This window comes from Bacillus rossius, chromosome 11, assembly GCF_032445375.1.
Source record: "Bacillus rossius redtenbacheri isolate Brsri chromosome 11, Brsri_v3, whole genome shotgun sequence".
NCBI classification, from domain to species: Eukaryota; Metazoa; Arthropoda; class Insecta; order Phasmatodea; family Bacillidae; genus Bacillus; species Bacillus rossius.
In genome coordinates, this window is record NC_086338.1 from 27,360,605 (window position 1) to 27,388,455 (window position 27,851).

At 38.6% G+C, this 27,851-nt stretch overlaps 2 protein-coding genes across 4 annotated transcripts in view; one reads left to right on the forward strand and one right to left on the reverse strand.

Moving 5' to 3' along the window:
• Window positions 1–5,404: 5,404 nt before the first annotated feature.
• On the reverse strand, window positions 5,405–16,458 carry LOC134536723 (zinc finger matrin-type protein 2). Its single transcript, XM_063376603.1, has 5 exons — window positions 16,364–16,458; window positions 13,674–13,894; window positions 10,958–11,031; window positions 8,716–8,861; window positions 5,405–6,495 (listed from the first exon to the last, which is right to left on the reverse strand). Exons 1-5 carry the CDS (start codon window positions 16,439–16,441, stop codon window positions 6,349–6,351), a joined length of 666 nt encoding a protein of 221 aa, XP_063232673.1. The 5' UTR covers window positions 16,442–16,458; the 3' UTR covers window positions 5,405–6,348.
• A 5,330-nt stretch (window positions 16,459–21,788) lies between these two features.
• Window positions 21,789–27,851, forward strand: part of LOC134536724 (putative polypeptide N-acetylgalactosaminyltransferase 10) — a 93,327-nt gene continuing 87,264 nt past the window's right edge. For 2 of the 3 annotated variants that reach the window (XR_010075854.1, XM_063376604.1), the window contains exons 1-2: window positions 21,789–22,631; window positions 27,572–27,777. Coding sequence is in view for 2 of the 3 variants with exons in the window: in XM_063376604.1 (XP_063232674.1) it covers window positions 22,416–22,631; window positions 27,572–27,777 (422 nt within the window). In the remaining variant the exon portion in view is untranslated. The remainder of the gene's footprint in view (window positions 22,632–27,571; window positions 27,778–27,851) is intronic. The other variant, XM_063376605.1, reaches the window with a different exon arrangement.

The following is a 27,851-nucleotide window of genomic DNA, read 5'->3' on the forward strand; positions in this document are numbered from 1 at the left end:
CGGGCACAACGGTGAGTTGCTCTTCCGGACGGGAAGAGCAAGGGTGTGCACAGCCTTTGAATATATATACTGTATAGAAGTCGCCAGCCCAGGTTCAAATTTCTAATACGGTTTTGAGGTAGTTGGTTAATTCACCGCCGCAATCGCCACCATCTCTAGGGCATCGACTTGTGGTGGTCCCTAGCGGACAAGTGTCGAACTCTTCAAACACCCCTTCCCCCTCCCGTGGAACGAACTAGAGCTGCAGTGAATGATGGATGAGGGGTGCGGGGAATGACAGCGGGCGACAGCGCTGCGCTCTAACGTGTAAATAACAACTAAGACGATACAGGGCGTTACGGCAGCGCACTGCAGCGGTGAAGTTCCCAAGCTGCTCATCATACGCTTCTGAAAGACGTAGAGTAAATCCTATCCACTCGCGACTTCTATACAGTATATATATTTAAAGGCACAGCGAGGAAAACAAACACTCGACAATAGGATGTTCTACATCAGGCGGATGAAAGACTCCCTGGTTGACGTCGTCCCCCCAACAGCACACCGGAGGACAGCTTCTCGGGGTGTTCCCTGGGTCGTCGTCGGCGGCTGAGAAACGTTAAGCAACTATATTGTGGTAATACTGCACATAAACTGAGTAATTAATCATGCGGGCCAACAACGGCTCTCCCAGGCAACCCGCTTGCCAGGACGAGTCCAGCTCGTGGCTACGTGTCTCTTCTGACGCCTGTCGACTGAATGACGCTTGGGTGGACATCACGTGTGCCGCCCCGACCCAGGAAGGCGCGAGGCGGTCCCCCCCCCCCCTCCCCCCCCTCTCACCCAGGCGTGGCTACTATCATTCTTAGGTACACATGCCTTTAACTATCACACCGCAAGTGCGAGTGCCCCAGTTTATTATATATATATTTTTTTTATTGTTTGTGTGGTTAACGCCTTTCAACCAGAACTATATTATTCGAATCTTTATCATACCGTAGCAATCAAATCTCTAAATGTAAATCAACACCCATGCCTTACCCGGGACTCGAACCCAGAACCCTTCGCACCGTAAGCCGGTGTGCATCCGACTACGCTACGGAGGTCGGCTGCCCCAGTTTAATCTCACTATCCCTTTCTACGTGTCAGTCATGTGCCTATTACGCACTTGTACACGTAAGCATACACCTACCCATGTCTTCTGTTCTTGCTGCATATAACTAGTCATACAATTTATACTCCTAATTAATACTGAGAAAGAACTATTATACATTACTAAAAAATTTTAATTCTTAAAAGTGATAACATTTCTTTTTAAAGTAACATACTTTGCAATTAACTTAAAAAATTAATTAAATTAACTAGGCAATTTTTTTTTACATAAAAAATTTTTTTTTGTTACTTGTGAGGAAAAAAAAATGTTGTTTTAACATATTATGCTATCTCATGTATAATTTCATATTGTCTGTTCATTTAAGATGTTCATTTGAATCACAATTATTTTGATCCTTTACAGTCTGGTACGTTATTGACTATACATCATCACTCCAACATCATATAATATTCATAGCATACGATAAAATAATTTATACATGGTAACACAACAAAAATATTTACAACATTGCTTTTAAGTTCACAAATATACGTAACATTATTCATAAACAAACAGGTTTGTCCTTTTCCTTTTCTTTTCTTAGTTCTTTGCTATAGAAATAGTTTGTTTACATGAGAGAAGATTTTTTTTAATTTCTTGCTTTCTTTTCAGTATGTTTTTTACAGACTACACTTGGCCTTCACCAGTATTTATTTCTCTCTTCTGTTTTGTTCGCCTATTCGTCGACCTCCTGATGACAGCTGAGCTTGCGGCAAGGCGCGAGGTGTTGCCACCTGCCACTTTGATTACATTTCCCTCACATTTTCAGTGTGATTTATTTCGTCAGCGCCCAACTGCAAGGAAAAAAAGAACAAACAGACAGTCGCTACTCTAGCGTGCTGTATCGTTCACATACTATGCTTGTCATGTTTTTGGTCCTTATGGTTGCTGGCCATGAATTCTATGACCAATAGTGTCTTAAAGTAGGGATGTCAAAAAATCTCGTGACACCGGGTTAGACACAGTCTGTTTCAGTTGAAGAGACCCATATCCGATCTTCTGCTTCTTCACATCAACTTCATGACATCAAACAAACAAGTGCGCGTAATAACACAAGTCTCCTAATAAAAAATTACACCTTTACAGGGTATTTCATTATAAAACTGAGAAATGAAATTTCATATAAATATTTCATTTCTCAGTAGTGAGTAGATACAATAAAATATATGAAAAAGGGAAATAATTTAAATTAAATTTAAAAGTTCATTTACATAGTGATGTGTTTACACAAGCAACTAAATGCAGGTAACTTAGCAAATAATTTCTGCACGTTGCTTAGTAGTGGTTTTCAGTGTTCTTGTTGCTTGTAGAGTGCATCTTGCATGCTAAAGCATATGGCGACACACAACTGGGCGGCAGTAAGTACTCGTAGTAAGGTCGACGACATTCATGACAGCTAGTCCAGAAATCATTAGTGTTTCAGCTAAATTATGTCAGCTGTTCTTGTAGCAATATAAGCATACCAAAATAAACAATGATTTTCGGTGTGTTGGTTCTGTCTTGTTGCAATCAATAAGATTCGTTTCCTAACATCCTGATCAGTACATCCAACTCTTGGTTAGACACTGCACATCCCAGCGCGAGTGACATATCACATCAGCTCGTCACAGGACAATGACCGCATTTACACTTCAGTCGTTAACAGCATACAGTCAGTTGTGTTCGTACGCGTCTCCTTGTCGTGACATATTAACTACCTACTTATAATTTTATTTTAAAAGTTATTTTTTTTTTTTTAAACTCTTGAAATAAGTAAATAATAAGTTACAAAAACAGTAACTGTTAACCTAACATTTTACTTGTTACCAAGTACGTACCCATGTTTGGTCTGCATGCACAGGTTCATGTATGTATAGAGCATGTATTTTTCACGAAAATATTTTGAGACTAGCATTTTCAATCTTTCTTGATTGGTGGAGTGTATTTCAGGCACATGAATAATAACTTGTCTTGTAACTGTTTTAACTCAGAAGCCACAAAGATCGGCATGATCTCAATGTAACCAAGCTTCACATACACATAGCTAAAGAGGGAAACAACGGATGTACTTATGTTATAACAATGAACCCCATTATCTTGTTTGTGTTAACTATGCACTAATCCACATGCATTACGTGCATCCTTTTTTAAACACTTTTTTTTTTGCTTATAGCTTTTTTTAATGTATCATCAATGCAAAATATTTTTTGCTGCATCACAATGACTACAAGGGTTGTAAATTTTCAATACCTATAGTATTATAAATAGGCTTGTGGAAATATTTGATTTTTCAAATACAACTATTTGTATTTGAAAATTATAATTCATAATAAAAAAATTATCAAACCACAAAAACCAAATTATTATTCAACCTCGAATACTAATACTTCTCAATAATGAATACATTCATTTTCTAACAAATACTTGACATAGCACACCTCGTGAGTTTGTCATATGCCAACGTTCACTGCTGAGATTCAGTCATTTGTAAGACGTAAATACCCTATTTCGATGTTTATTGAGACTTCATAATCAAACACATGAAAAATAAGCAACATTTTAAACATGCAACAAGTATTCAAATTTTTTTTCGCTACTATCTCGCTAAACATTACAGGAAAACATCGCAAAAACAATTCAAAACACTGTATATTTGTCATTTCAAACATGAAGATAAAATATTTTTTGTATTCTTTACGTGACACACTCCAGAAGTGGGAAATAATATACAAACGTCAACAACCAAGGACTACAACACCACAAAATAAGGACACTCAAATCTATATGGGCGTTAAAAGAAGTAATTGTCATTGTTTCAACAGCGTATAAATTTATAGCCACAATTGCTGTAACACCGTGTGATACAGTTGCAGCTTACTTGCTGTATGTTCTATGATTATACATATGTTGAGACTTAAATATATGTATAAAAAAACACAAATAATGGTTTAAGATTCCACAAGAAATTATCAAAAATTTTGTTTATAACATTTCTAAAGTAAAATACAATTTACCTGGATGTCGTTAAAAACAAAAACTCATTAATAACTAGGATTTAAATATATAAATATTAGCTCATTTAATAACTAATTTGGGAATACAGCATTTTAAAAAGAAATTCACATTTTTCGTCAAATAGATAGCAATGGATTTCACAGTATTTTGCAGTTCGCAAAAAGTTTCTGGATCAATATGTAGATTATCAGGTTGTCGAAAATAAGGTGATTAGAAAAAAATAAACGGTTGTTTGGTTGGTTGGTTGGTTAGGTTAAATCAAGTTGACTGCAAAATTATAAAATAATTGTTTGGTAATTTAAATATTTGAACCAACATTTTCCATATAATTATTGTAGCTGACTTAAGTTAACCATCACTTCACTCTTAATTTTACAGAAGTTATTACATGACGTGAAAAATAATTTTTAGTGGGATTCTAATTCTCGTTCTTACTAGGTATTCAATATTTGTATTCATAAATAATTTGATATTCGTATTCTTATTCGATTCAAAGTGCTCATATGATGCATGAAAATTAAACCACTGTCACTTGCATTTGTAATTGTTTCAGGTTACTACTGTTGTAAACTGTTTTGTTTAGAAACAACAAAAATTTGGCATGATTTGGGCAGAATCCAATAATGTATTAAAATTGTTGATATATTCATAGAAAAATACTTAAATTTCTAATTTACAAAGTAACACAGAAATAGTATTACAGTGGTATTAGGCATATTTCACAAAAATTCATTGCTAATTTTCTGCAATATCATGTAACAACTATTTAGTTTCATCTATTTTAGAAATTATGTAACACTTCCAAGAATTATTAAAAATTTGTCTAAGACTAATTTCATTATTAGCCAAAGGTCTTTATTTTAACCAAGACAAACCATTTGTCTAAACTAACAATGCAGTTCTGTATATTACTTTATGCTTTAACAGCCAAGAATACATTTTTAAAAAAATTTATATATTTTAGTTTAAAGGAAACTTTAAAAACCTTGTAGTAAATAAATTAAGCATGATTTTAATATGTAGTGCATTTCAAACTATCACTTTGAATTAAAAATACTTTAATGATTCAGTGATTAAGGTTAGCACAAAATGATTACCTACCAAACAAACAAGTCTGTCAGCATCAATCATTAGCCAACAAAAATGAGTTAGAGCATTCAATTGTTTTGCTTGTGTAATTAACTACACCATTCTCATGTAGGGTGTGTTGTGCACTGTAATCACAAACAGAATAGTAGTTAGAGGCCCACATTCTGTGTAAACAAATTCATAGCATAAAACTAAATATACACAAACTTTTTATTTTTTTTAAGACGTTCACATTGGCTACAAATTTGGCACAGTCCCATGTTTTAATGTACAGTTACTGCATTAAAATAGCCCCAGTTCAGGAATATGAAAAAAGAAAGCCACTAAAACTTACACAATTCTTAACATTCACATTTGTTCCAGGAACACAATTGTAAGTTTCACAGCTTGAAGTACGTATTTCAGTATCTAAATGAAAAATAAAAATACTGTCCACCAATTTTATGTTATTGCATTAGATATGTAAAGTTTTATCATCTTCGTGATGAGGGGAAGCCTAAAATTCACCGATCCCCAATCAGTCCCGAACATAAGCAAAGTTCACAGCTCATTCATTCGTTCAACTTCGCGGTTGGAATAACAAACATCATTTTGTAAAAATTCATACATTTACAACATTAGAGTATTTTAAAAGTCACTGGCATAATCTAAACAACCTTTAATTTTAATTATGAAAACATACATTCCCAGAAATAAAATAAAGAACAGATTTTTTTATAGGAATTTTAATACCTTACTTAATTATTTAAAACTTACTAATATAACTGACCTAAACAACCTTTTGATTTACAACAGAAAAAAAACCCTGAAAATGCACAAACACTAAATATTTAAGCATCTGTCTTGGGTTCAATGAATAGAAGGTTTCTTCAAAATCATAATACTTTCTTGCTTCATTGCCTTTACAAAGCCAAACAATTTCATGCAAGCATGTTCGTTACAGTAGACTGACCATTATACAATTCAACTCAAAAACACACTATGTATGTCAGGTTTATTTACACACAACAGTTTCTAAACGCAAGGTGTTTCACTAGCTTCAAGTATCTTATAAAAAAACAAACAATTTACCGGGCACACTTTCCTTCTCCTGAAATAAAGTTTTCACTGTCCAATGTTAAAAATGAAAACCAACGCTATTTCTTGGATGATCCGAAACCAGAGAAGCCCATAATGGACGCCAGTTCGGATTCTGCTTTGCCCGTGGTAATGTCACTTTCTTCTTCGAGCTTGCGTTTCCTTTCTTTCCTCTTCTCTTTGCGATACTCCTTCAGCTTCTCCTCCTGAAATGGAGGAAAACAGAGCTGTAACATTTTTTTTTATTTGCTACGTATTACGGAATAAAGACACACGGTGGTAGAGAACTGGACTTGCATTTCGGAGGACCTGTGTTTGAATCCCAGTTCCACCATCCTGATTTTGGTTTTATATGGTTTTCTGAAAAACCTTTAGGCAAATGATGGGATTGTTCCTTACTACACACCCGCCCCTTGAAGTAACGCTGTTCGATTTGTGCAGTTTCGCAAGTGACGATGCCAATAAATTACAGCATGATTTGAAGTAGCGCGCGCAGTCACAGATTAGAAGTAGGGTATTTTTTACATGAAATTTTATTTCTGTGCGTGCATGATGGCAACGGTACTTGTGCAGCATTAAATACAATGCAACAAATAAATAATTAACAATATTTTGCTTCACTCATTGCGTACTTATTCCAGACGATGCCCGAGCGTTCAGCCAACATTTATATTCCGCCATGCCGCATATCAGCAGCAGCTCTGGAGAGAAAAGCCAGAATGAGCTAGTAGCATATCATGGCAGGAACGCATTTAGTAAACAACAGAGTTAGTAATTACATTAACAGGTTAAATAATCTTTCTAATACTATAAAATGTATGTATATGCTTTTTTTAAATATTAAGACTGAAATACATATCTTATATTAAAAAAGTTATATTTTTTAAAGTCAGAAATATTGTTAATGCCTACTTAGGAATGTTACACCCAAATCCTATATGTAAACAAGGCAGTCCATTAAATTTTGAAATTTAATTTTAGGTTTTTTGAACTCACAATGTTATTCAACATTTATGTTTAAAAAAAAATCCTACTTTACACAATCAAACTGGCATATGTATACAAAATCTGACATGAAATTTTAGAGTTACATAAGAAAAAAAATTAAAGTAATTATAACAACTTGGAATTTCATCATTGTACCTGCATATCTTCTAGTTATGAAGAATGTTATAACTAACCCAATATTTTATAGAAAACAACCCTAAAATTTTAAGGTTTTCTATGAGTAACATATTATATAAACAACACTGGTTCGCTCCCAAACATTTTTAAATTTTCATTTGAACTTAAGGTTTCATAAGACATTGAGGTCATTCGAGACAGTAACACGGAACAACACAATCCAGGGATACATGTTGGGAAAGCATGAAAACAGAAATCATGATGGCCGGTCCAGCATTTGTACGCTTGTCAATTAGAATGCAAGCGCATGCCTTACCAACACATCGCCTTGCTCAAGTTTACTCTCAGATTAACATGAGTGCAGTTTGTGTGTATACAGCACTTGTCCTTTCCCTGACTGTCTGTTTTAATTTTTACGTTTACAGTCTTTGAACATTTAAAAAAAAAAAAAACTTACAACTCTTCTGCGGTACGCCTACTGCGGGTTTCATCCTTAGTTTGCGGTGTGCAGTGTAATGGACCTTCACTATCTCCTGTCATTGTTTCAGCACACACTGTTGCCAAATATCAGCCATACAGCACAAAAGTTTTATACACAGCTTTGTAGTGTTTCAGAAAAATTACATTTCTGCATGATCTGAAAAATTTTTGATAAAAAAAAAATTTGAATTATTGTATGCTGCAAAGGAAAACGTTAAACAAGTATTTGGGTAATAATGCATCTTCATAGATAACTTGGTTTTATATGCCTTTTTCAACATTTTTTTTTTTCTATTTATTTAATATTAACATGTTGGCACTGTTCTAGCTTAACTTATGACTTAATGGAATGCCTGAAATAAATATTGACAGACTGCTAGAAAAAGTTTCTCATTTGAAATAATTGGCAATTAGTGTTTTCAGAATGATTACAACTAGGCCTGTGCAAATATCAGTTTTTTTTTTTTTTTTTGTTTTTTGACGTTACAACGTCTAATAAATCGATGAACGCCGGCTGCAAGCACGAAAAAGTGTCCCGTTACACACAAAGTCCCATTACGCTGTGTCCCGTTACGCTCATTGTACGCCGGCGCCGCATCTAACTCTCTTCCACTCGGTTGGAACAACAATCGATTTGACTTTTTCGAGGCACATTAAACTTGAAACACTCCCATTCGTTTCCTACTTTTCCTATCATCGTCCTATCCTTAACAGAATAACACAGATTGGAAGAAGTTAAATAGCAAACATGTATAAAAGTTAAAGTTAAAATAATCTCTTCGTTAAAGTAATAAACATAAAAAGAACGATACCATACATACCTCTTCCCTCAGCTCCTTCATCCTCTGCTCTATGTCGTAATCCTTCTTCTTCTCCTCCAGTTTCTTCTTGTTCATGTCAAACCTCTTCTTCACCTGGTCCAGCGACGACCTCTCCACTCGCATCGACATTCCCAAATTCCGCTGATCTGCGGCACAAACACAAGCCCAAACTGTGACTAAACATGGACCAACAGCGTATCCCTTCACAAACAAATAATTCCAAATACAATCAGGACTGCAATCACTCCAAGTATCACTGAGCAATATTTACACATTACGTGAACATTAAACAAAGAAATTTAGGATTCTATATTTGGATACTTCACGTGACATGCTTCAGGTTCTATAGTAAAAACATTACATACTTCTAAAAAAAATCTTACTTTAAAATTAGCAGTATTTAAGGTATGCCAGTAAATATTTTCTTAGGTTTTATTTTCTTTAAGACGATTAAACTGTAGTTTGCTTCTTTAATATGGTTATACTGTAGTTTGCTATGTGTAAAACAGGCAATGTTTCATTAACCTAAGTTATCTGCCATTGATTTTAGGTAGATTTTAAATAAATACTATTAAGCAGATTTTGAAGAAACACTACATTTTGTAGCCGTTTCCATAATGCGGCTTCGGGAAAATTTTTATACAGTTTATCCTTTCATGATCCATTGACCCCAAAACCGTCAACTTAAAAGTTTTCATATATTGCTATACAATTCCTATAATATGATGAATATCACATCTCTTTGTAAGTATTATAACTTGCAAGAGTATTACCAAAACATTTTTCTAAATAAATATTTTATATGACTAATCATAACTGCAAGGGGTGGTAAAAACAAGGGTTGGAGGGGGGGAAAATGTGTATCTCTCTTTGTAGGCAAACCATCAAATCCGTTCGAATTGTTTGTAAATCTTATAACTTTTTATCCAAAACTTTAGTCTGAAACAATTTTTGATAATACCTGGGGTTGGAGTAAGAAAATAAATAAAACTTTCCTACCATGTACGCTATAGAATCCATTATAATTTTTAAATTACTAAATATTATCTAAAACTTTTGTGAAAATTAATTCTTATGTAACCAACCATTACTGCAAGGGGTGAAATAACAAAAGTTGAAAGTAAAATTCATTACCCTTTTTAATACATAAACTATTAAATTTGTTATAATGTATTGAATGAATCCTAAACTTTATTTAGAACGATGGCTGAAACAATTTTTTATGAAACAAATTATTATCATAAAAACACAGGTTGAAATTAAACAAAATTTAAAACTTCCTTAGTATCAATATGGTTCGAATATATTTCAAACTATCTTAATATTATCTTATACTTTGGTCCAAAGAAATTTTTATATGACCACATTATTAGTGCACAGGATAAAAATAGTGTTTGAAGGTAAAAAAACATTGAATTTAAGAAAGGTGGTCAACAGAAAAATGGTTTTCTTAGGGTACTGAAGCTCCCCCATCACATTTGCATTTCATCTGATGTGCATACAACTGCATATTACATCAATCCAATCCATTAGAGGCTAACAACCATCTCCTAGTTCTTCATTCCATGGCTGCCAACCCGTACTGGAGAAGTAGTGTGACACAGTTGCTCCACAGCCGGTGCGATTATTTTCACTCACATCGTTGCAATGATCACACAGGTTAGTTAAGATCAAAAAAATATACTACTTCATGTCGATCAAACCAATGCCAATAATTACATTTTAAAGTGAAAAATTTTCATGAGGCTTCTAAACAAAATATTGTGGTTCTTCATTTTTTTTTTCCACACCACTAAGAGGCCTAACAACCACACCTGGCCTTGACTGTGACAAAGGCTAAGAATGTTAACTCGTGCAAAAATTACAGAGGAAAGCTGTTGTTGATACCGCTCACATTTTTTTTTCTATGGACACATTCGCCCATTATCAATGCAATTCAAATGGATTTAAAGTCAATAGCACAAGAGCGCAGCGCTCACTTCAGCGAACAGTTGAACACTGGGTAATATCGAGTGGAATCTCCTCAGAAATCGGGCAACTATCTTCGAAAAGTTTCCGCGTTGCAACTGCAGTTGCCAGGTCTTGGCAACTCGTGAGCGACCGATCGCCGGCAACTCAGTTGCCCATGTGAAAGGGCTCTTACATAAAGCACTAATAAGTTCTATAGCTGTTAAATTATTTATAGACATAATGAAACATGTACTTGACTGACACACATGAAGAACAAAGACAGCATACTCACGTTTCTTGCCGTTGATGTGGTCGAGGAAGTTGATGGAGTCCTTGACAACACAGTCGCACACATTGCAGTAATATCTGAAAATTTAAAACAAATCCTTGCCACAGAAATATTTTTAAGGGTAGGACTCTGAAGAACTTGTTCTAAAAAAAAAGTTACTTTATCGTAACTTCCAGTTTTTTGAAGGACCAAGCAAAACTGTGTAAATGCACAGGTATAAAACTAGAAAATTTATAGCACACAAGTATTTTGTTAGCCAGAAGAAAATAAAGACAGCAGATCTACTGATTAAAACTCTGTAACTCGAGATAAACTTCTAAAGCAAATTTCCAGTGCTTTGATTTAAGAGTACGTAAAGCAAATTTTTTTCTATCCATTTAGTCTATTCATTTCGTCATAAACTTAACGCTAGGTTACGAACATTCGTCAAATTAAATACATTAAAATACTACATTTTTTGATTTAAGTTTTGTTAAAATTTTGATCAATTTCTCACTTTTGCGCTATAAATCATTTGTTAATTCGCATTCAGTGTTACATGTTTTATTGATATGCTTTTCAGAGTTATTTTGGTTTTATCGCAATTCACCGTAAAATCTTTTCCCTACGTCTGCATTACTGTCAAGAAAATTTTGAAAAATTGTAAATTATCTGAGTAAATAAACGTTTTTACTATTACCAGTCACCTGTAAAATTGTAATATTTATAAAATAGGCCTCAGGATGTAATTACAATCATTCCATATTTTCCAGCTTGCACGTTAAAAGAATTTCCTTCGGTTTGAATTTTGAAGCCCCCCCCCCAATAAATGTAACATTGCTGAAATTAATGTGCAAAACCTGCAACGAAGCATCAAGGGGTTAGGAAACTAAAATTAAAAGATATAGATCACCAATATTAAAGAGTATAATTGCAGCCATCTTACATTTTGAAAAAAAAAATTTTAATTTAATTTTAATCTTAATATATATGTATATACTAGCTGCAATACCCGGCGTTGCCCGGGCTGAACACAGGGTGTAGTTAGTAATTGTCTTCTTAATTTGAATGTCAAGTGTGAAAATTAATTTATATCACTTTCAGATCCCGACAGACGTTGTTCTGCCAGTTTATAGTTATTTACCTGGTCTGTATGTAATTTAGACTTTATAAAGCAATATAGAAAAAAGCTGAATAATAAGAGATTGCTAATATTGAAAAGATTCCATTATATAGCTAATGCTCGGCCTGCATTACAATGCATCATTCAGTTTTGTTTTGTAAAATGTTTGAAGTAGTTCCACATATACAAATCATCTATCCATCTCTCTATATATATTTATCTCTTTATATCTACATAAATACTTCCCACTATCTCTATATCTTCTATATATAAGTCTCTATATAGTTCTATACATCTATAGGTATATCTCTTTATCTAACCCATTTCATTCTCTATACCTCGCTCTATCTCAACTTATCTCTCCGTCGCTATCTCACTCTCTCTCTCTCTCTCTCTCTCTCTCTCTCTCTCTCTCTCTCTCTCTCTCTCTCTCTCTCTCTCTCTCTCTCTCTCTCTCTCTATATATATATATATATATATATATATCACTCTATCTCTGTCTCTCTTTTATATTTAAATAAATTGTGTCATGCGTGCGCACTTATACAACAAAAACAGACGAAGTGCCGCTATATAAAATGAAATAAACACATTTTTTGACACGATTCGTGCTCCAACTATTGAAAAGTAGTTATACCGTCACAGTAACCTTCATGGGCATGCGCATAACAAATCACCGAAATTTCATCGCAATCGGATGCATCGTATAGGAACGCATACGGCACAAACGAAAATTAAAGATATGACAAACGCATCAAACGATGGTGCGTTTAAAATTCAAGGCAGCTCTATCTATTGGCGAAGATAAGAACAAAACTGTTATTAGCGCCTCTAAGCGGATTGGTCTCACCAAGGAGAAAAATATTAATTTTCCAGACCTTACTATGTGTATGATCGTGTGTCAGACATAGAGAAATGACACTAACTCACTATTTGTATGTCTATGACCTATGATTTTTTTGCTTTTAAAGCGTGTTTTTTTAGTTTTTTCTTAACTCAGAATCGAGATAAAATATCCAATTGTGAATCTAAACCATCCTCGAATCCCCGTGAACTCACACAAAAAATTTCATCAAAATCCAGCCGTCTAGGAGGAGTTCAGTGACATACACATGCACACAAGAAATATATATATAAAGATAAGTTATTGGCATCACAGGGGCCTAGCCAGGGGGGGGGGAGGGGGGGGTTTGGGGTTCAACCCCCCCCCCCCCCCTTAGCACCAAATCTTTATTTAAATTTCTTATTCATCACTCAAACAAATTTCATATTAAAAATTGATAAAATTTTTACCATTACAATATTTAAATTTAAGTACTGAAAACTGCTAAAATAGCACTATTTTACACCTTAAAATCCAAATTTTCCCAGGGGAGGACCCCCAGACCCCCCGCTTTAATACGGGGTGGCCATGCTTCTTAACACCCCCCATACACAAATCCTGGCTACGCCATTGTCTTCTCTGTATATAAACCTTGTTGAAATATGAAGTTTGTAAAGATACTCTAATCTGTTAATTTGTGACCACCAGGAGTATGCAGCTGTATGATTAGTTCCAATAGGTAACACGCTCCGAAAGCTAGGCTGCCACAGCAGGCAAGAGGACGGGGCACGCACCCGCCGGTCTGCGACGACGGGGTGTTCTTGGTGATGACGACGCTCTTGCCCAGCTTGGACTCGAGGTCGACGCGGTAGTCGCGCTGCCGCAGCAGCTCGCGCTTGACGGGCGGGGGCTTCTGCTTGGCCTTCTCCTGGGCCTCCAGCTCCTCCTGGATGCGCTCGGCCGCCAGCCGCTCGTACTCATCGCGGTCCCACTTGCGGCGGTGGTCCTCGGGTTTCTGCCGCCGCGACACCCTTCCTCACTCCCTCGCACCACGACACTCAACTTTCCAGCCCCAATCTTAATGTAACACTTCTGATGCGAAAAGGTACTTGGCCGACAAGATACAAAGAGAGGGTAAATATGTAGTTGAGCGGTATTTGCGAGAAAAAAAATGTTAAAAATCCGAAAAATACCTTTATTGTATGCTCTCCGACTTCCTCTTTTCATTAAAAGCGGCGGAGATGAGACATTCCAAATACTTTAGGAGATATCGAAATTTTTAAATTTCATCACAATACCAGTGCATTCATGTGGCTTGAACCATTGTTTCTTGTTTACGAGTATCTATTTTTTTTATTGGATGATGATGTCACGTATTGTTTGTGATAGGCCAGAATTCAAATGAACCAATACGTGATTATTTAGTTCATTTATTGTTTAAAACTGTGTTTAATTACCGCCTCCAACTTAGGTGAGTTTTTAACGTTTCTAATTTAAAAGTCCTATTTGTTATTTGGATATTGTTGCGCAAGTAATAAGTAACAAAAAAATTTTACGTGAGTTGTTACTGTTCATCCTTTGTCCCGGTTTGTTTGGTCAGGTCAGTTACATTATAAATACTTTAAAACTAAAGAGCCATTGAAATTAATTCATATTATTTTTAAAGTATTTTTAGATTTTTAACATTTTTTTTTTTCGCAAATACCGCTCAACTACATATTTACCAAAGAGAGCACTACGCTATATACATTGCTGGGCTCGTTTTCGTCCTCATCTCATATATATATAGAACAGAGAGAGATAGATGAACGATAGAATAAGTCAGTAAGTCTGTGCACGTGCTCGTTTCAGGAAATCGGATGTAGGTATCCCATACAGTCGGCTGTAAATGCCTAGAATTTTATGTTTTTGCTACCGGCTCGCTCGCGTTCCCTCCTTGTTCAACCTGCAGCGTAGAGAGCGCTGCTCAGACAGTCCGTGCATATTCCACATCAGATAGTGCTACTTGTTATGAATTTCATATTTCGTTCAGAGATTTGGCAAGTTCCTAATGGCGGACTTTGTTTGAATTGCCAAAGAAGTTTCACTTCTATCGAGTGTACCAAGTTACATGCACTCTTTTATTTTATTTATTCGAAGACCCACCTTGTATTAAAACTTTTTTTGGACTCACAAAATAGGGTGCATTCTACATCGAAGGTCTCTTACATTTTTTTAATGATTACTTTCAACAATTCAATTAGCAGTACTGCATAATAGACTATACCGTGTGGGACTGTATTTTACTTAAAGATACCCATGGAATATTGCCTCGAAACAACTTATTTCTAATAATGAAATACTGGTATCGCAAATTACACTCCAGTCTACTTCATGATAGAGTGAAGTTTTTTCTTATAGGAATACTACTTTCCATAATACCGATAATATATTCCTGTGCTTGTACCGTAAGAATGTAAGGGTGGTAATGATGTAAGCGACGCCATGACTGTGACTTGAGCAGACTGGAACAATAGACGGAGCAGAATGGAATGTCGCTGAATGTTGAAAAGATGAAGGAGGTTAGGTTCATGAGGAAGAGGAAGGTAATGAGTTAAGTGTGTATGTGGAAGGGGCAGGAGATAAAGGAGGCCGAAGAGTACAAATAGATGGGGGTGACCATACAAAATAACCTGGGATGGGCAAAACAGGTTCAGCAGGTGGTAGAGGTAGGAGGGCGCTGGGGCTGCTTGGCATGACCCTGCAGGGGGCAGGGAGGAGGGTAAGGAAGAAGGCATACTCCAATTGGTCAGGCCAGTGAAGGAGTATGGGGCTGTGATCTGCGACCCCTACCTAGTGATTGATGTAAGGGAGCTGGAGAAGATGCAGCGTAGAGCAGCGAGGTGGGTGATGGGTATGTGGAGGAGAACGGAAGGGCAAGTGGGGAAATGCATAGTCCGACCGAGATGATTAAGAAGCAAGGGTGGGAGGCATTACAAGGTAGGAGAAGGGTGGAAAGGTTTAGTCAGACTGCATGTATAAGGTGATAAAGGGAGAGGGGGGCTGGGAGCAGCTGGGGACTAGGATATACAAAGGTGGGTACAAAGGGCAGAGATATCATGGGTGGAAGCTCCAGAGGGACTGAAGACAACCGCTTTTCATGGAAGGACAGGAAAGGGGTAACATGGGTTGAATGAAGAAATGATAGGGGTGAAAGATGCAAAGGATCTAAGAATGCTAAAAAGGGTGGCGGGGAGAATGGGTGAAAAGGGAAGACTCCTTGCAAACCGGGTGAACGCCCAATTGCGAGCGTAATAGTCAAGTCAATTCAGTAAATTTGAGGCCCAATTAGATCGGATTTCTTTATAAAGAAACATTTCTCGGGTACGTTGTACACTAGGGTAAATCAGTATTGTCTTGGACAGTATCTGAAAATTTATAACATATAATTACACATTACGATTTTATTTATCAAAATATACTGATATCACGAAATTAAACTTACGTCACGCAACGCCATGATGTAAACAAACTGACACCAAAATGTTTGACAAAGAGCCACCTGCCTAAGCAGGTACTTCATGCAGCCACAAAACTTAATCGTTTAAAAAAAGTTATGGAAAATGGTTGTGAACTCGCCAACACATTATGGTCTAAACGTTATTAATATTACTAGAGCAACATTAAAATAAGAGTATTACACAAAAATAAGCCTCATAACTAGCAAACTGTAACCAATCATATAACATGAAGTTTTAAAATTACTTTCTATAATTTAAAATAACTTTATAGTCTGTAGTTTTGTCCATATCACTGTGACGCCAGCCGATAGTGCGCCTCTTAGTCGCACAGGCCGCGATGCCTCTCCGACGCCTCTCAAAGCCGTGTGCCACGAACATGCCCGCGCGTGCAACATGGTGCAACTAGTGTGAGTGCACCGAACGACCCTCAGCTAGCATCACTACCGGCCACCTCGGTGGAAGCACTCCGCCGGGTGTGGCAATGTGCTTCTGCCGGACTATAGCATTCAAGGGTACATGTTTTCTCTCACAGACATAAACTATGTAATGTTTATTTCATCAAATGTTTTTATTTATTAATGCAATTGTTCAATGTGCGAATAGGTCCTAAACTTGGCCACGTCTGTTTCCCGCGCGCTGCGCTTCTGGCGCGCAATTGGCAGGCCTGCTGTAGCGCCGTACTACACGAGCGAGTCAGTATCCACCAGGAACTCGGAGAGGCTGGTCGTCTTCGCGCAACGTTAAGACACCACCTTCGCGCCAATTCCGCAACCTCATCTAGATCGTGAGTTACAAAACCACTGGCCGTGCATCACTGCGCAGGTCTTAGCAGCAACGTCCGCCATGTACTGTTCTCTCAAAACTCCCCCTCTTTTCATTATAAGCGGGGTCATCGCCGAACAGCCGTACACGCGCGGAGCTCTCTAACCCCAAACAGTCGCGGCCAGGGGATGGGTAGCACCATGTAGAGGTTGATGTGTAATAAAAACCACACTTCACATAGCGGAGTGTATCTTTTGTAGTGTAAGGCATCTTAGGTGGCCTAAACAGCCCAAGGATCACCTCTACGGACACGTCCCTGCCTCCCGCCACTTGGCTGAACCCAAACCCCGAGACCCATTCCGCAAAAACCTGATAGCTTTGATGGGGAGGCAGCCGGACCGGTGTCAACTGTTTAAATTAACCCACAACGAAACCAAAAAAAGTAAACAAGTTAACGCCGTCCCCGTTGCCTGATCTGAATTTTACGTGAATTAGAAATGTTTTGATTAATTTTGGTCTCAAGGGTGGGGTTCCTGGCCTCGTGGCTGCAGGCAGGGACGCGTCGACAAAGGACTCCCCGGGTTGTTATGGCCTCCCAGGACGCCTTATTAATAAAAACACACACGTACTTTAAGCTGGTTTATTCCGTCGCACACTTTACACGTTACACGCTCACGTAACTGGCCGCTTCATCGTCGACCTAAGCTCCATGCACGCCACCCTCTATTGGCGGACTTGTTACGGCCACACGGTAACCCGGTGGCAAGTACGTTGATAGGGGTTGTTCCCGGCGAATTGCGAGTGGGATGCTCTGGCGAATGATAAGTCTGTTCCTACCTACATGAAAGTCTGTGGAACGCAACGTGAAATGCGTGGGCGATTGGTCATACAAAATTACTTAATACAAAACACTACACTACAGTCACTGTGGTTAGTCCCAGGTTCGGACCAGGCCCGGGTGTCCCACACAAGTGGTTATACAAAGGTGGCTACTCCGCGTGGTGGCTGGGGCCACGTTACGCTGGGTACGGGCGCGGTGGAATCCGGCAGGATATCGCACTCGCGACCGTGGCACGTCCCAGTTAATGACTCGTCTTAACACTTAGGTTCGCGTTTGGCGCAGTGCCGCCCCGTGTGGGCGAAGAACTATTTCCCGAGATGGGATTTCACTAGCGTGAGGCGCAGGTGCCACGAGGGGTCACCTAATTGATAACGTATCACACGAAAAGCCCGGTATCGGGCTACACATTATATTAAAGGACCGTGCGAAATCTCGAACGGCCGATTCGGGCCGACCAGGGAGCTGAATTAAACGGTTTGACCATATTTACCTATTGTAGTGACTGGTGAAGTTGGCGCGAAAGTTGAGAGCTCCCCGTGCGTGGGCTGCCGGCCCTGGCGAGTGCTGGATGGCGACTGACTAACCTCCCTGGCCGCTGGGGCCAGGGAGGGGGAAAATTCCGCGGGAAACTGCGGAGCGCGGGAAGATGATTTCGGCCAGTTTTGTGAATGATCCCAGTTTACAAAATGATTATTACATTAACATTAATTATTAGTTATTTTACAAGTATTAGTTTTTGTTTATCTTATCAAATGCATGAACAAATTATTTAGTTACGCAGTGCCACACCCGGCCGGGCGCTTTGCACACGTAGGGGGCCGTGACTGACATCACGCCGTTCGGGGCACTGCACTATGTTGCACGCACGGGCGCGTTCGAGGCGCGGCACTGATCAGGTGTTGAGGACACATAACGGCCTGTGCTCTCAGAGGGAGCACTGACGGCGGCGTCAAAGTGAATAAATAAACAAGGTTCCTGCATCAATATTCCAGTCCTCTTCTTCTTGAATTACATGGCCTACAGCGATACGTTAAACAGCCAATGGGTCAATTTGGGTCAGTGCAATCATCAATTTCATTCCGAGGTAATCAAATATCAGCATGTAAATATCACACCCATGCCTTACCCGGGATTCTAACCCAGGACCCCTCGCACTGTAAGCCAGTGTGCATCCCAATCCACCAATGTATGCCTAAGACCTGAAATGCAACAATAGGTCACACACTAAGGAACTGTCAATGTCAGCCTGAACCACTGCGCAGAAGAATCTCATGAAATTGGCCCCTTACATTTAATCCTGTACTTAGGAGATTCCAATACTTTCTGTAGTTAGCCACGAATTATCTTTACTATAAATATAAAATGCATATATTTATTTTATTAGTTAATTACAAATGTTTGAAAATGTTATTTTTGGTGTAAAGCCACAATAGATGTGTTGCACAAAACATTTTACAATTAGATTGAAAACAGAGAATGAAGTTTGGGCAAAACATGTGCCCTGGCAGAAGTGAAGGATGATTTTCAAAGTTGGGAAAACAATATTTTAATTATCAAAATTTGCCTACTGGTTAATACATTTTGAATTCCAAAAGACATAAATTTCATGTTTGTCAAACCATTATAGCACTTAATAGTTTGACGCCGACCGCCAATGCTCCTCTATGTCGCATAGACCGCTATGCCTCATCACCGTCTCGCAAAAGCGTGTGCACCGAACGCGCCCGGGCGCGCAGCAAAGTGTAGTGCGTGCGACGAGGCGAACGCCATGCAACGAGTGCTGCGCCGGCGGAAGGATCCGGCCGGGTGTGGCATATCCCTCTGCCGCACTACAACAAATTATTTTAATTATATTTTTTCACAGGTTTTTATTTTAATAATTCAGTCCTGTGTCAAAATTATGTCTGACTGTGCGATTTGTCCCGAACCTGGCAGGTTCAGTTTCCCGCGAAATTCACACGTTTCCGCGGGAGGTCTGGCGGGGGAGGGGGGTCGCGCGCGGCGACACCGGCAGTGTCCTTCGAGAGCCCAAACAGGCCGGCAGCCTAAGCGCAACGTGGAACCATCAACCTTTGCTTTCACCGACATGTAGTTTTCAATAGTGTAAGATCTTATCAAACTTTTACGTACAGTTCCGCGGTCGGCCTTAATCTACCATGAGGTATTTAACTTAATTAAATCAGTGCTCCAAGATGAGTGTTCTACGTCATACGTAAGTACTGTGGGAAGTTTACGATAATTTACATCGGCGCTTCACGCCCCAACTTAGCCTACAGGCTACTTAGTTTTGGCCCGCACGGGGCAGCCAGCAGGCGACACGTGCTGTCGAACGTAATAACGACTCAGTCCCTGGGACACATCTAGGTATCACGTAGAGTCGCCGGAGACACGGGCCTACGTGCCACTAGCCCAGTTCATTAAGTGTTATGTAGTAGTGAAACAGTTGTTCGTCAAAGTGTTATCTGTCACGTCAGGGTTTATGTATCACCGTTGTACGGCATTGTGCCGACAAAAGTATTAACGATTCAGTCCCTGGGACACATCTAGGTATCACGTAGAGTCGCCGGAGACACGGGCCTACGTGTCACTAGCCCAGTTTATTAAGTGTTAGGTAATAGTGAAGTGTATGATATCGTTCGTCATATCAGAGTGTATTTTTGTAACTATCGCATCACGTGTACAAGTCCACCCCTCACGCGCATTAAAATCGTGAGCCGCCACTGAGAAAGTGAGCTGTGCGTGTGACTAGTCGCGTCGGGCAAACCGTTACGGCCAGAACGGGCAGCACCATGTATTGGGATGTGCTGTATTAAATTCACCAAATATCTTCCAGAAACTTTGTGTTTCTTCAGGCATCCCGAATGGCCATAACAGCTCGGGGGGCCCTACTGCGTTAACTCCTACCTCTAGCCACAAGGCCGGACCTTCCCTGAGATAACGAACCCGAGCAAAAATCATGTCTAAATATTCAGAGGTAGCGGGGACGGCGTCAAGTCGAAAATGACAATGAACAGATAAGTGCAAAAATGTTATTTTACAATCATATTTATAGTTTTTTTTACACCCCTCGGTGCTCCTTCGGCTCACACAGGCCACTAAATTTCATCTCCTACTCACCAGGACATGTGCAACAGTGCGCATGAATATAATGTACCCCAGTGCAACATAGTGCAGCATAGTGTCATGCCAAGAACTGGTGACAGCAATAGAAAAACGATTGCTGCCCGAGCGACAGTTGACCAAGGTTTTTTATTTTTCCACTTTACATATTGTTTTATGACATTAAATACAATACATTCTGTTATCTTCAACGGGGAGGGGAGACTTCTTGTCATCGTGCGGAAACCCAATTGCAAGTGTATCAATCAGCTGTCTATTGGAATGAAACTTGCGTATCATTCCGCTAGCAGAATTATTCTGACACCATCAAGAGTAGGGCCCCTGGGGCATGTTAATTGAATATATTGCATGAATATATTGAATAATTTCTCTGGAGAAATTTTTCTGACAGACAATAATCGGGTCCCCTAGATTACTCAATCACTTGATGGATTTACAACATTTATGCTAAACAATCTCTGAAGATAAACCTTATTACCAAAATCCAACAATTTTTTTGCAATTATTCTGAATAGATTTTTTTTACTATTTTATATGAAAGCAAGTTGATTTTAATTGTTTATACATGAAATATAATAAAATGCATTTAATAAATAAAATATTAAAAAAAAAATAATGTTAATCTTTGCTGGTAGTCTACCATCTCGCTTGTTATCATGTTATTTTACATCTACAGTTATCAAAGAGTTTTTTTTTGTTGAAAAAATGCTGAATTGAATTACAGCAATCCCCTGAATGTATTTTTTAAGGGTTATTTTACACTTTTATCAGGAGACTGAGAATACCAACTTTTTTATACTTTATTGTGATTGAACTAAGTTATGACGGTCTTTAACGATAGCCAACCGTAAATGTGAATAGACTGACGTTAGTCTAGTGGAAAATGCAATTAGTGCACACACCTGCAAGAAACACGCTCAGGATCGAAGCGGTTATCAAGCATTTTAACCGTGCAATTTGGCTTGGCTTGGAATTGGTAGGTGACGTGTACAAAACGGAACGTGGCTTTTCAGGTTTATGACCTCCCTTTGGTCACCCTTTTGCACACTTGGTTATCTGTAATTTTATCTTCCCCTCTTGCTGTTTATCTTATATTATACATATCGAGAACGTCGCGAGGCGCTTTTGTTAGCGTGTCTTCTAGCGTGACAGTGTAAATATTGGGAATGGCATTGCGGTGTTTGTAGTAGCGGCAGTAGTGAGGAGCAGTTCGTGAGGTTTGCGCAGGTGCGGTGGATTATAGTTGGCCGTGAAGTTTGTTTAGCTGGCGGCTTGCAAGTGATCAGTGTAGCTTTGCAAGTCGACACGTTACAATGCGGCGGAGTATCAAGAGCGTGTTGAAATTCCTGTTGCTCGCTGCAGTGACTGTTCTCACCACGGTCGTGGTTTTCCGGTATGTTCGCCGCGTCGAGACGATGAGCGCGGGGGGAGATCTCGTGGTAGAGGCGCACGGGGCAATGCCTCTCCCTCCGCAACCACCAGGGGGCGCCAGGGAGAAGACTGAGTTCGTCGTAAGGGACGTCGGTAAAGTGAGTAACCTATTACTTCCTCTGTGGCTGTGCTTCCACGCTCATTTGGCGTGGTCGTTGGTTCGAACCCAACATGTAAGAATGAGTCAAATTTATGACCACCACGTCAGCATCCAAGTGGTGTGTAGCCTGTAGTAATATTGATGTCAACATAGCTTTAAGCCTCTATGTAAAACTGGTAAAATGTCAAATAAGCTGTTAGTTTTCTACATTTTCCACTGCAACTAATTTAAACACAACCTTCATCGCAATTTTAGTCTGTTTGCACCAGCTGCACGCTCTTGTTTACATTTAAATCCACTTCTAAAAGTTCCAATGATAGGTATGGTTAATAATTTAAGAGAATGTTGAATTGAACTAAACAGCCAATAAAAGTCTAAAAATGTTTTTCTTTTACTTCCTTACATTTTTATCCTTATGTAAAATAATATTTTGATATTTCAAGTATCGTAGGTAATTTACATTTTCAATGGTTAGGTTAGGTTAGGTTAGCTGCATTTAAAATACTGTAAAAATGCTTGAGTGGTGGGGATCTAATCCAACAAACTTTTTTTTTGCTATAATCAGCAATATGTGTGAAAACCTAACCTCAGAAACATATTTGAATGGAAGGTAAATATTTACTTGGGCGGTATTTCCGAAAAAAAATGTTAAAAATCCGAAAATACCTTTAATTTATGCTCTTCAACTTCCTCTTTTCATTAAAATCGGCGGAGATTAGAAATTCCAAATACTTTAGGAGATATCGAATTTTTAAATTTCTTCATATGTAGTTGAGCAGTATTTGTGAAAAAAAATGTTAAAAATCCGAAAATACCTTTATTATATGCTCTTCAAATTCCTCTTTTCATTAAAAGCGGCGGAGATTAGAAATTCCAAATACTTTAGGAGATATCGAATTTTTAAATTTCAGCACAAAACCAGCGCATTCCTGTGGCGTGCGTGCACCATTGTTTCTTGTTTACGTACGAGTATCTATATTTTTATTGGAAAATGATGTCACGTGATTGTTCGTGATAGGCCAGAATTCAAATGAACTAATACGTGATTATTTAGTTCAATTATTGTTTATAAGGGTGTTTAATTACCGCCTCCAACTTAGGTGAGTTTTTAACGTTTCTAATTTTAAAGTCTTATTTGTTATTTTGATATTGTTGCGCAAATAATAAGTAACAAAAAAATTTACGTGAGTTGTTACTGTACATCCTTTGTTACGGGTTTGTTATGTAAGGTCAGTTACATTATAAATAATTTAAAACTAAAGAATAATTAAAATTAATTCACATTATTTTTAATATCACCTTAGTTTGAAAGTATTCATAATGTAACTGACCTGACCTAATCGACCATTAACTGTTCACCCTCTGTCCGGGTTTGTTTGGTCAGGTCAGTTACATTATAAATACTTTAAAACTAAACAGCCATTAAAATTAATTCACAAAATAATTTTTAATGTCGGCTTAGTTTGAAAGTATTAATAATGTAACTGACCTGACCTATTCAACCATTTTATTAATTATGCATTCACGATTCACGTATTCACGAACACACGGCAAAATAAAAATGGCGCCGCTCGAATGGTTCCACAGGTCTTGTATTGCAAAATTAAAAAATTCGATATCTCCTAAAGTATTTGGAATTTCTTATCTCCGCCGCTTTTAATGAAAAGAGGAAGTTGAAGAGCATTAAATAAAGGTATTTTCGGATTTTTAACATTTATTTCCGCAAATACCGCTCAACTACATATGATGAAATTTAAAAATTCGATATCTCCTAAAGTATTTGGAATTTCTTACCTCCGCCACTATTAATGAAAAGAGGAAGTTGAAGAGCATAAAATAAAGGTATTTTCGGATTTTTAACATTTTTTTTTCGGAAATACCGCCCAAGTAAATATTTACCGAATGGAATAGCCGTGTGAAGCCGGGTCGGGCAGCTAATCTGCATATAAAATGGTAACAATTGTTTTGTGTTTAGTTCTTTTTAAGTTAAAAATTGATATATGTTTTTCAGGAAGCCAGTTTCCCCATTAAATGTTTCGGGGGTAGTTAATTATCGCTCCACGTAGCCTAAGGATCACACAGTGAGCCTGCGGTGTGAGGAAATTCTTTAATCTGATACATTCAGGACCATGGACATGCCGGATTATAAAACATTGATGTAGCTCAACTGGAATGCCAGTGAGGAAACGTAAACTGTGAATGCTAAACAGCTAGAAAACTGGGAACACTGTACTGAAATTAAAACCTACAATAAGGATAGACTCTGTGCGTACTCATCATTTTGTCAGCGCAGTGATGCCACCGGCAGTGGCGGTGCTATACTTTGCGGGGTCCTGGGATATTTACATGTACGGAGGCCCTCCCCAGGAAAATCTGAAAAATTAACTCTTTCAAACAAAATTTTAACCCTGCTTGGTACTTAAATTTCAACTATGACTTGCTAATTTATGTCGATGTAGATATGCTTTCCTGAAAAATTATCTTCGGGGTCAGTTTTATAAATGCTAGCGATTAAATTATGGTGGAATCGCGTAATTATTTGTGGCAAAAAAATAATATTTTTAAGTTTTTCTAATATGAAATCATTAAATTTGCATTGACAAGCACTTATTTACATGCTAATAAAAATCTAATTTTCCTTTTCCCATTAATGTCTGTTGTTTACTGAACACTAGACGAACAAGTAAAATGGAAAATGTTGGGGCAGAGCCCTGGGGCCATCCACGGCCATCGGGCAGCCACTGTCAACAGCCAGCACCCACCCAAAAAAATCTGAACGCCAGCGGCTTGACTAATGCTGGAGCTCAGAATTTCACGAACCATAGAATGCCAGATTGAAGACCTTTTATTGTAACTCTGTGTTTCTGCATTTGTCCTGGGCAGAGACGAACCGTTGTGTTGGAGAGGGTAGGAAATTCTTTGGTTTTTCCACGAGGGAGAGGTTTTGTCCAAACTTCCAACAAATATTCAAATAGGGACAATATGAGAAACTGGTAAGAAATACGCCAGACAAGTGATGTCAGAGAACCTGGCGATGTGGAGTGTACCTACGTCTTTAAGTGCGTGAGACTAATTACAGTAGTGGCATGTAGTGGCGTGGAGTGTAAAATATCTAGAAAACTATGCAGTAAAGTGTCTCGTGCTTCGCCAGTGCTAATTGGCCAAAGTTTCTCATGTTGTCTTGTTACGATATTTGCGTACGGTACTTCAAGAGGGACCAACTAGAATCTAGAAATTATTTTTACAGAATCGGGACTCTGGAGTTTATATACAAATGGCAGTTTTATAGATTTAATATAATATCAAGGTGCCTATAGGTCGTGAAAGTCATAAAAATCAACAAAACTGAATGATTAGTCTCATGAAATAGACAATAGCTGTGCTGAAATTCAAGAAACATAAATTTCCAGCAGCAGTCTTTGCTAAGTGGCATTTTTTGACGCCTCACTTCAGTTTTATAGTTGATCATTGTGTCTAAATAAATCATGTGGAAATTATCTCTGGAAATGTTTTAGTTGTCTAACATGAAAATCTCCATATTCCTGTGAATAAAATAATTTTTTGAGTTTTATGTTTATTTCTGCTTATTATGTTTAAAAATGCCTTGTGTTGTAAAAAAGTTGTAAGTAAATAGTATTAAAAGTTTCTGAAAAAGTCCTTAAATTGGTTCACCAGGTATCCAAAGACATCCTTTATATCTGTGTGTGTGTGTGTGTGTGTGTGTGTGTGTGTGTGTGTGTGTGTGTGTGTGTGTGTGTGTGTGTGTGTGTGTGTGTGTGTGTGTGTGTGTGTGTGTGTGTGTGTGTGTGTGTGTGTGTGTGTGTGTGTGTGTGTGTGTGTGTGTGTGTGTGTGTGTGTGTGTGTGTGTGTGTGTGTGTGTGTGTGTGTGTGTGTGTGTGTGTGTGTGTGTGTGTGTGTGTGTGTGTGTGTGTGTGTGTGTGTGTGTGTGTGTGTGTGTGTGTGTGTGTGTGTGTGTGTGTGTGTGTGTGTGTGTGTGTGTGTGTGTGTGTGTGTGTGTGTGTGTGTGTGTGTGTGTGTGTGTGTGTGTGTGTGTGTGTGTGTGTGTGTGTGTGTGTGTGTGTGTGTGTGTGTGTGTGTGTGTGTGTGTGTATATATATAAAAGCCTTTGTTCCTGAATTACCAATTAATTTTAGAAATTTTTGGTCTCTCCTGAATCTGAAATTTTCTATGTAAAGCATTAAATGCTATTAGTTGGAATGGTGAAAATTTCTATGGCTGTTACTTACTGTACAAGCATTTCATTTTTTTTGTGTTAATTTTGTAGCTAGATGTATGTCATATGCTACACACCTGCTATTTTTAATTAATTCAGTCAGCAAAGTCTTCATAAATAATTACTCTTTTTGTTTGACTATTTCGCCATGGCCACTCTCTAGAAGCTCATGTGGCTGTTGATTTTCACAGGTAGGTAATGTTAAAATTTAACTTCTATAGTCACAATGTGTGTGTAATAAGCCAGACAGAGATAGTGAGGGAAATGGGGTGGGAGGGTTTAACAGATCGAAGGCAGGCTAAGAGGTTGGTGAGGATGTATCAGATTATGTGTGGGGTGGGAGGGCAAAGGGAAGTCGAGGAACATAATAGAGAGAGATGTAAACCTAGAAGAAGAAGGGAGAAATCCAGAACGGTATTTAGAATGAGAAAGGGAAGAACTTGCCAATTACGAGAACAACCGGGGAATGGAATAGCTTGGACGAGGAGTGTGTATTGGCAAGGAATGTGGTGAACTTCAGGAGGGAAGTTAGAGAAAAGTAGGGACGTGTACTTGCCATCGTGATTGTGTCAAACTGCATCATTTAAAAATATTATAAGAAACCTTGAAATCAGCGTTAAAGAAATAAACCCATCCTGGTGAGCGAAGCAGAACCCTCTCCAGGATAGTGGCATGGTGTCAGGTGCGGTGTGTGTGACCGGCAGGCTCCTGCGAAGATCGACTGGCACGACTACGCCGCGATCGAGCGGGACGCGCGCCGCAAGGGCAAGGGCGAGCAGGGCAAGCCGGCGTACCTCACGCCCGACGACACGCCCGAAAAAGAGGCGCTCTACAAGGTCAACGGGTTCAACGCGCTCCTCAGCGACCAGATCTCGCTCAACCGATCCCTGCCGGACATCCGACACAAGGGGCAAGTTGACGGTGATGCTTGTGGCGCCTCCCTGCTTCCCCGACATCCTTCCAGGCATTCCTTGCTGTGAGTCA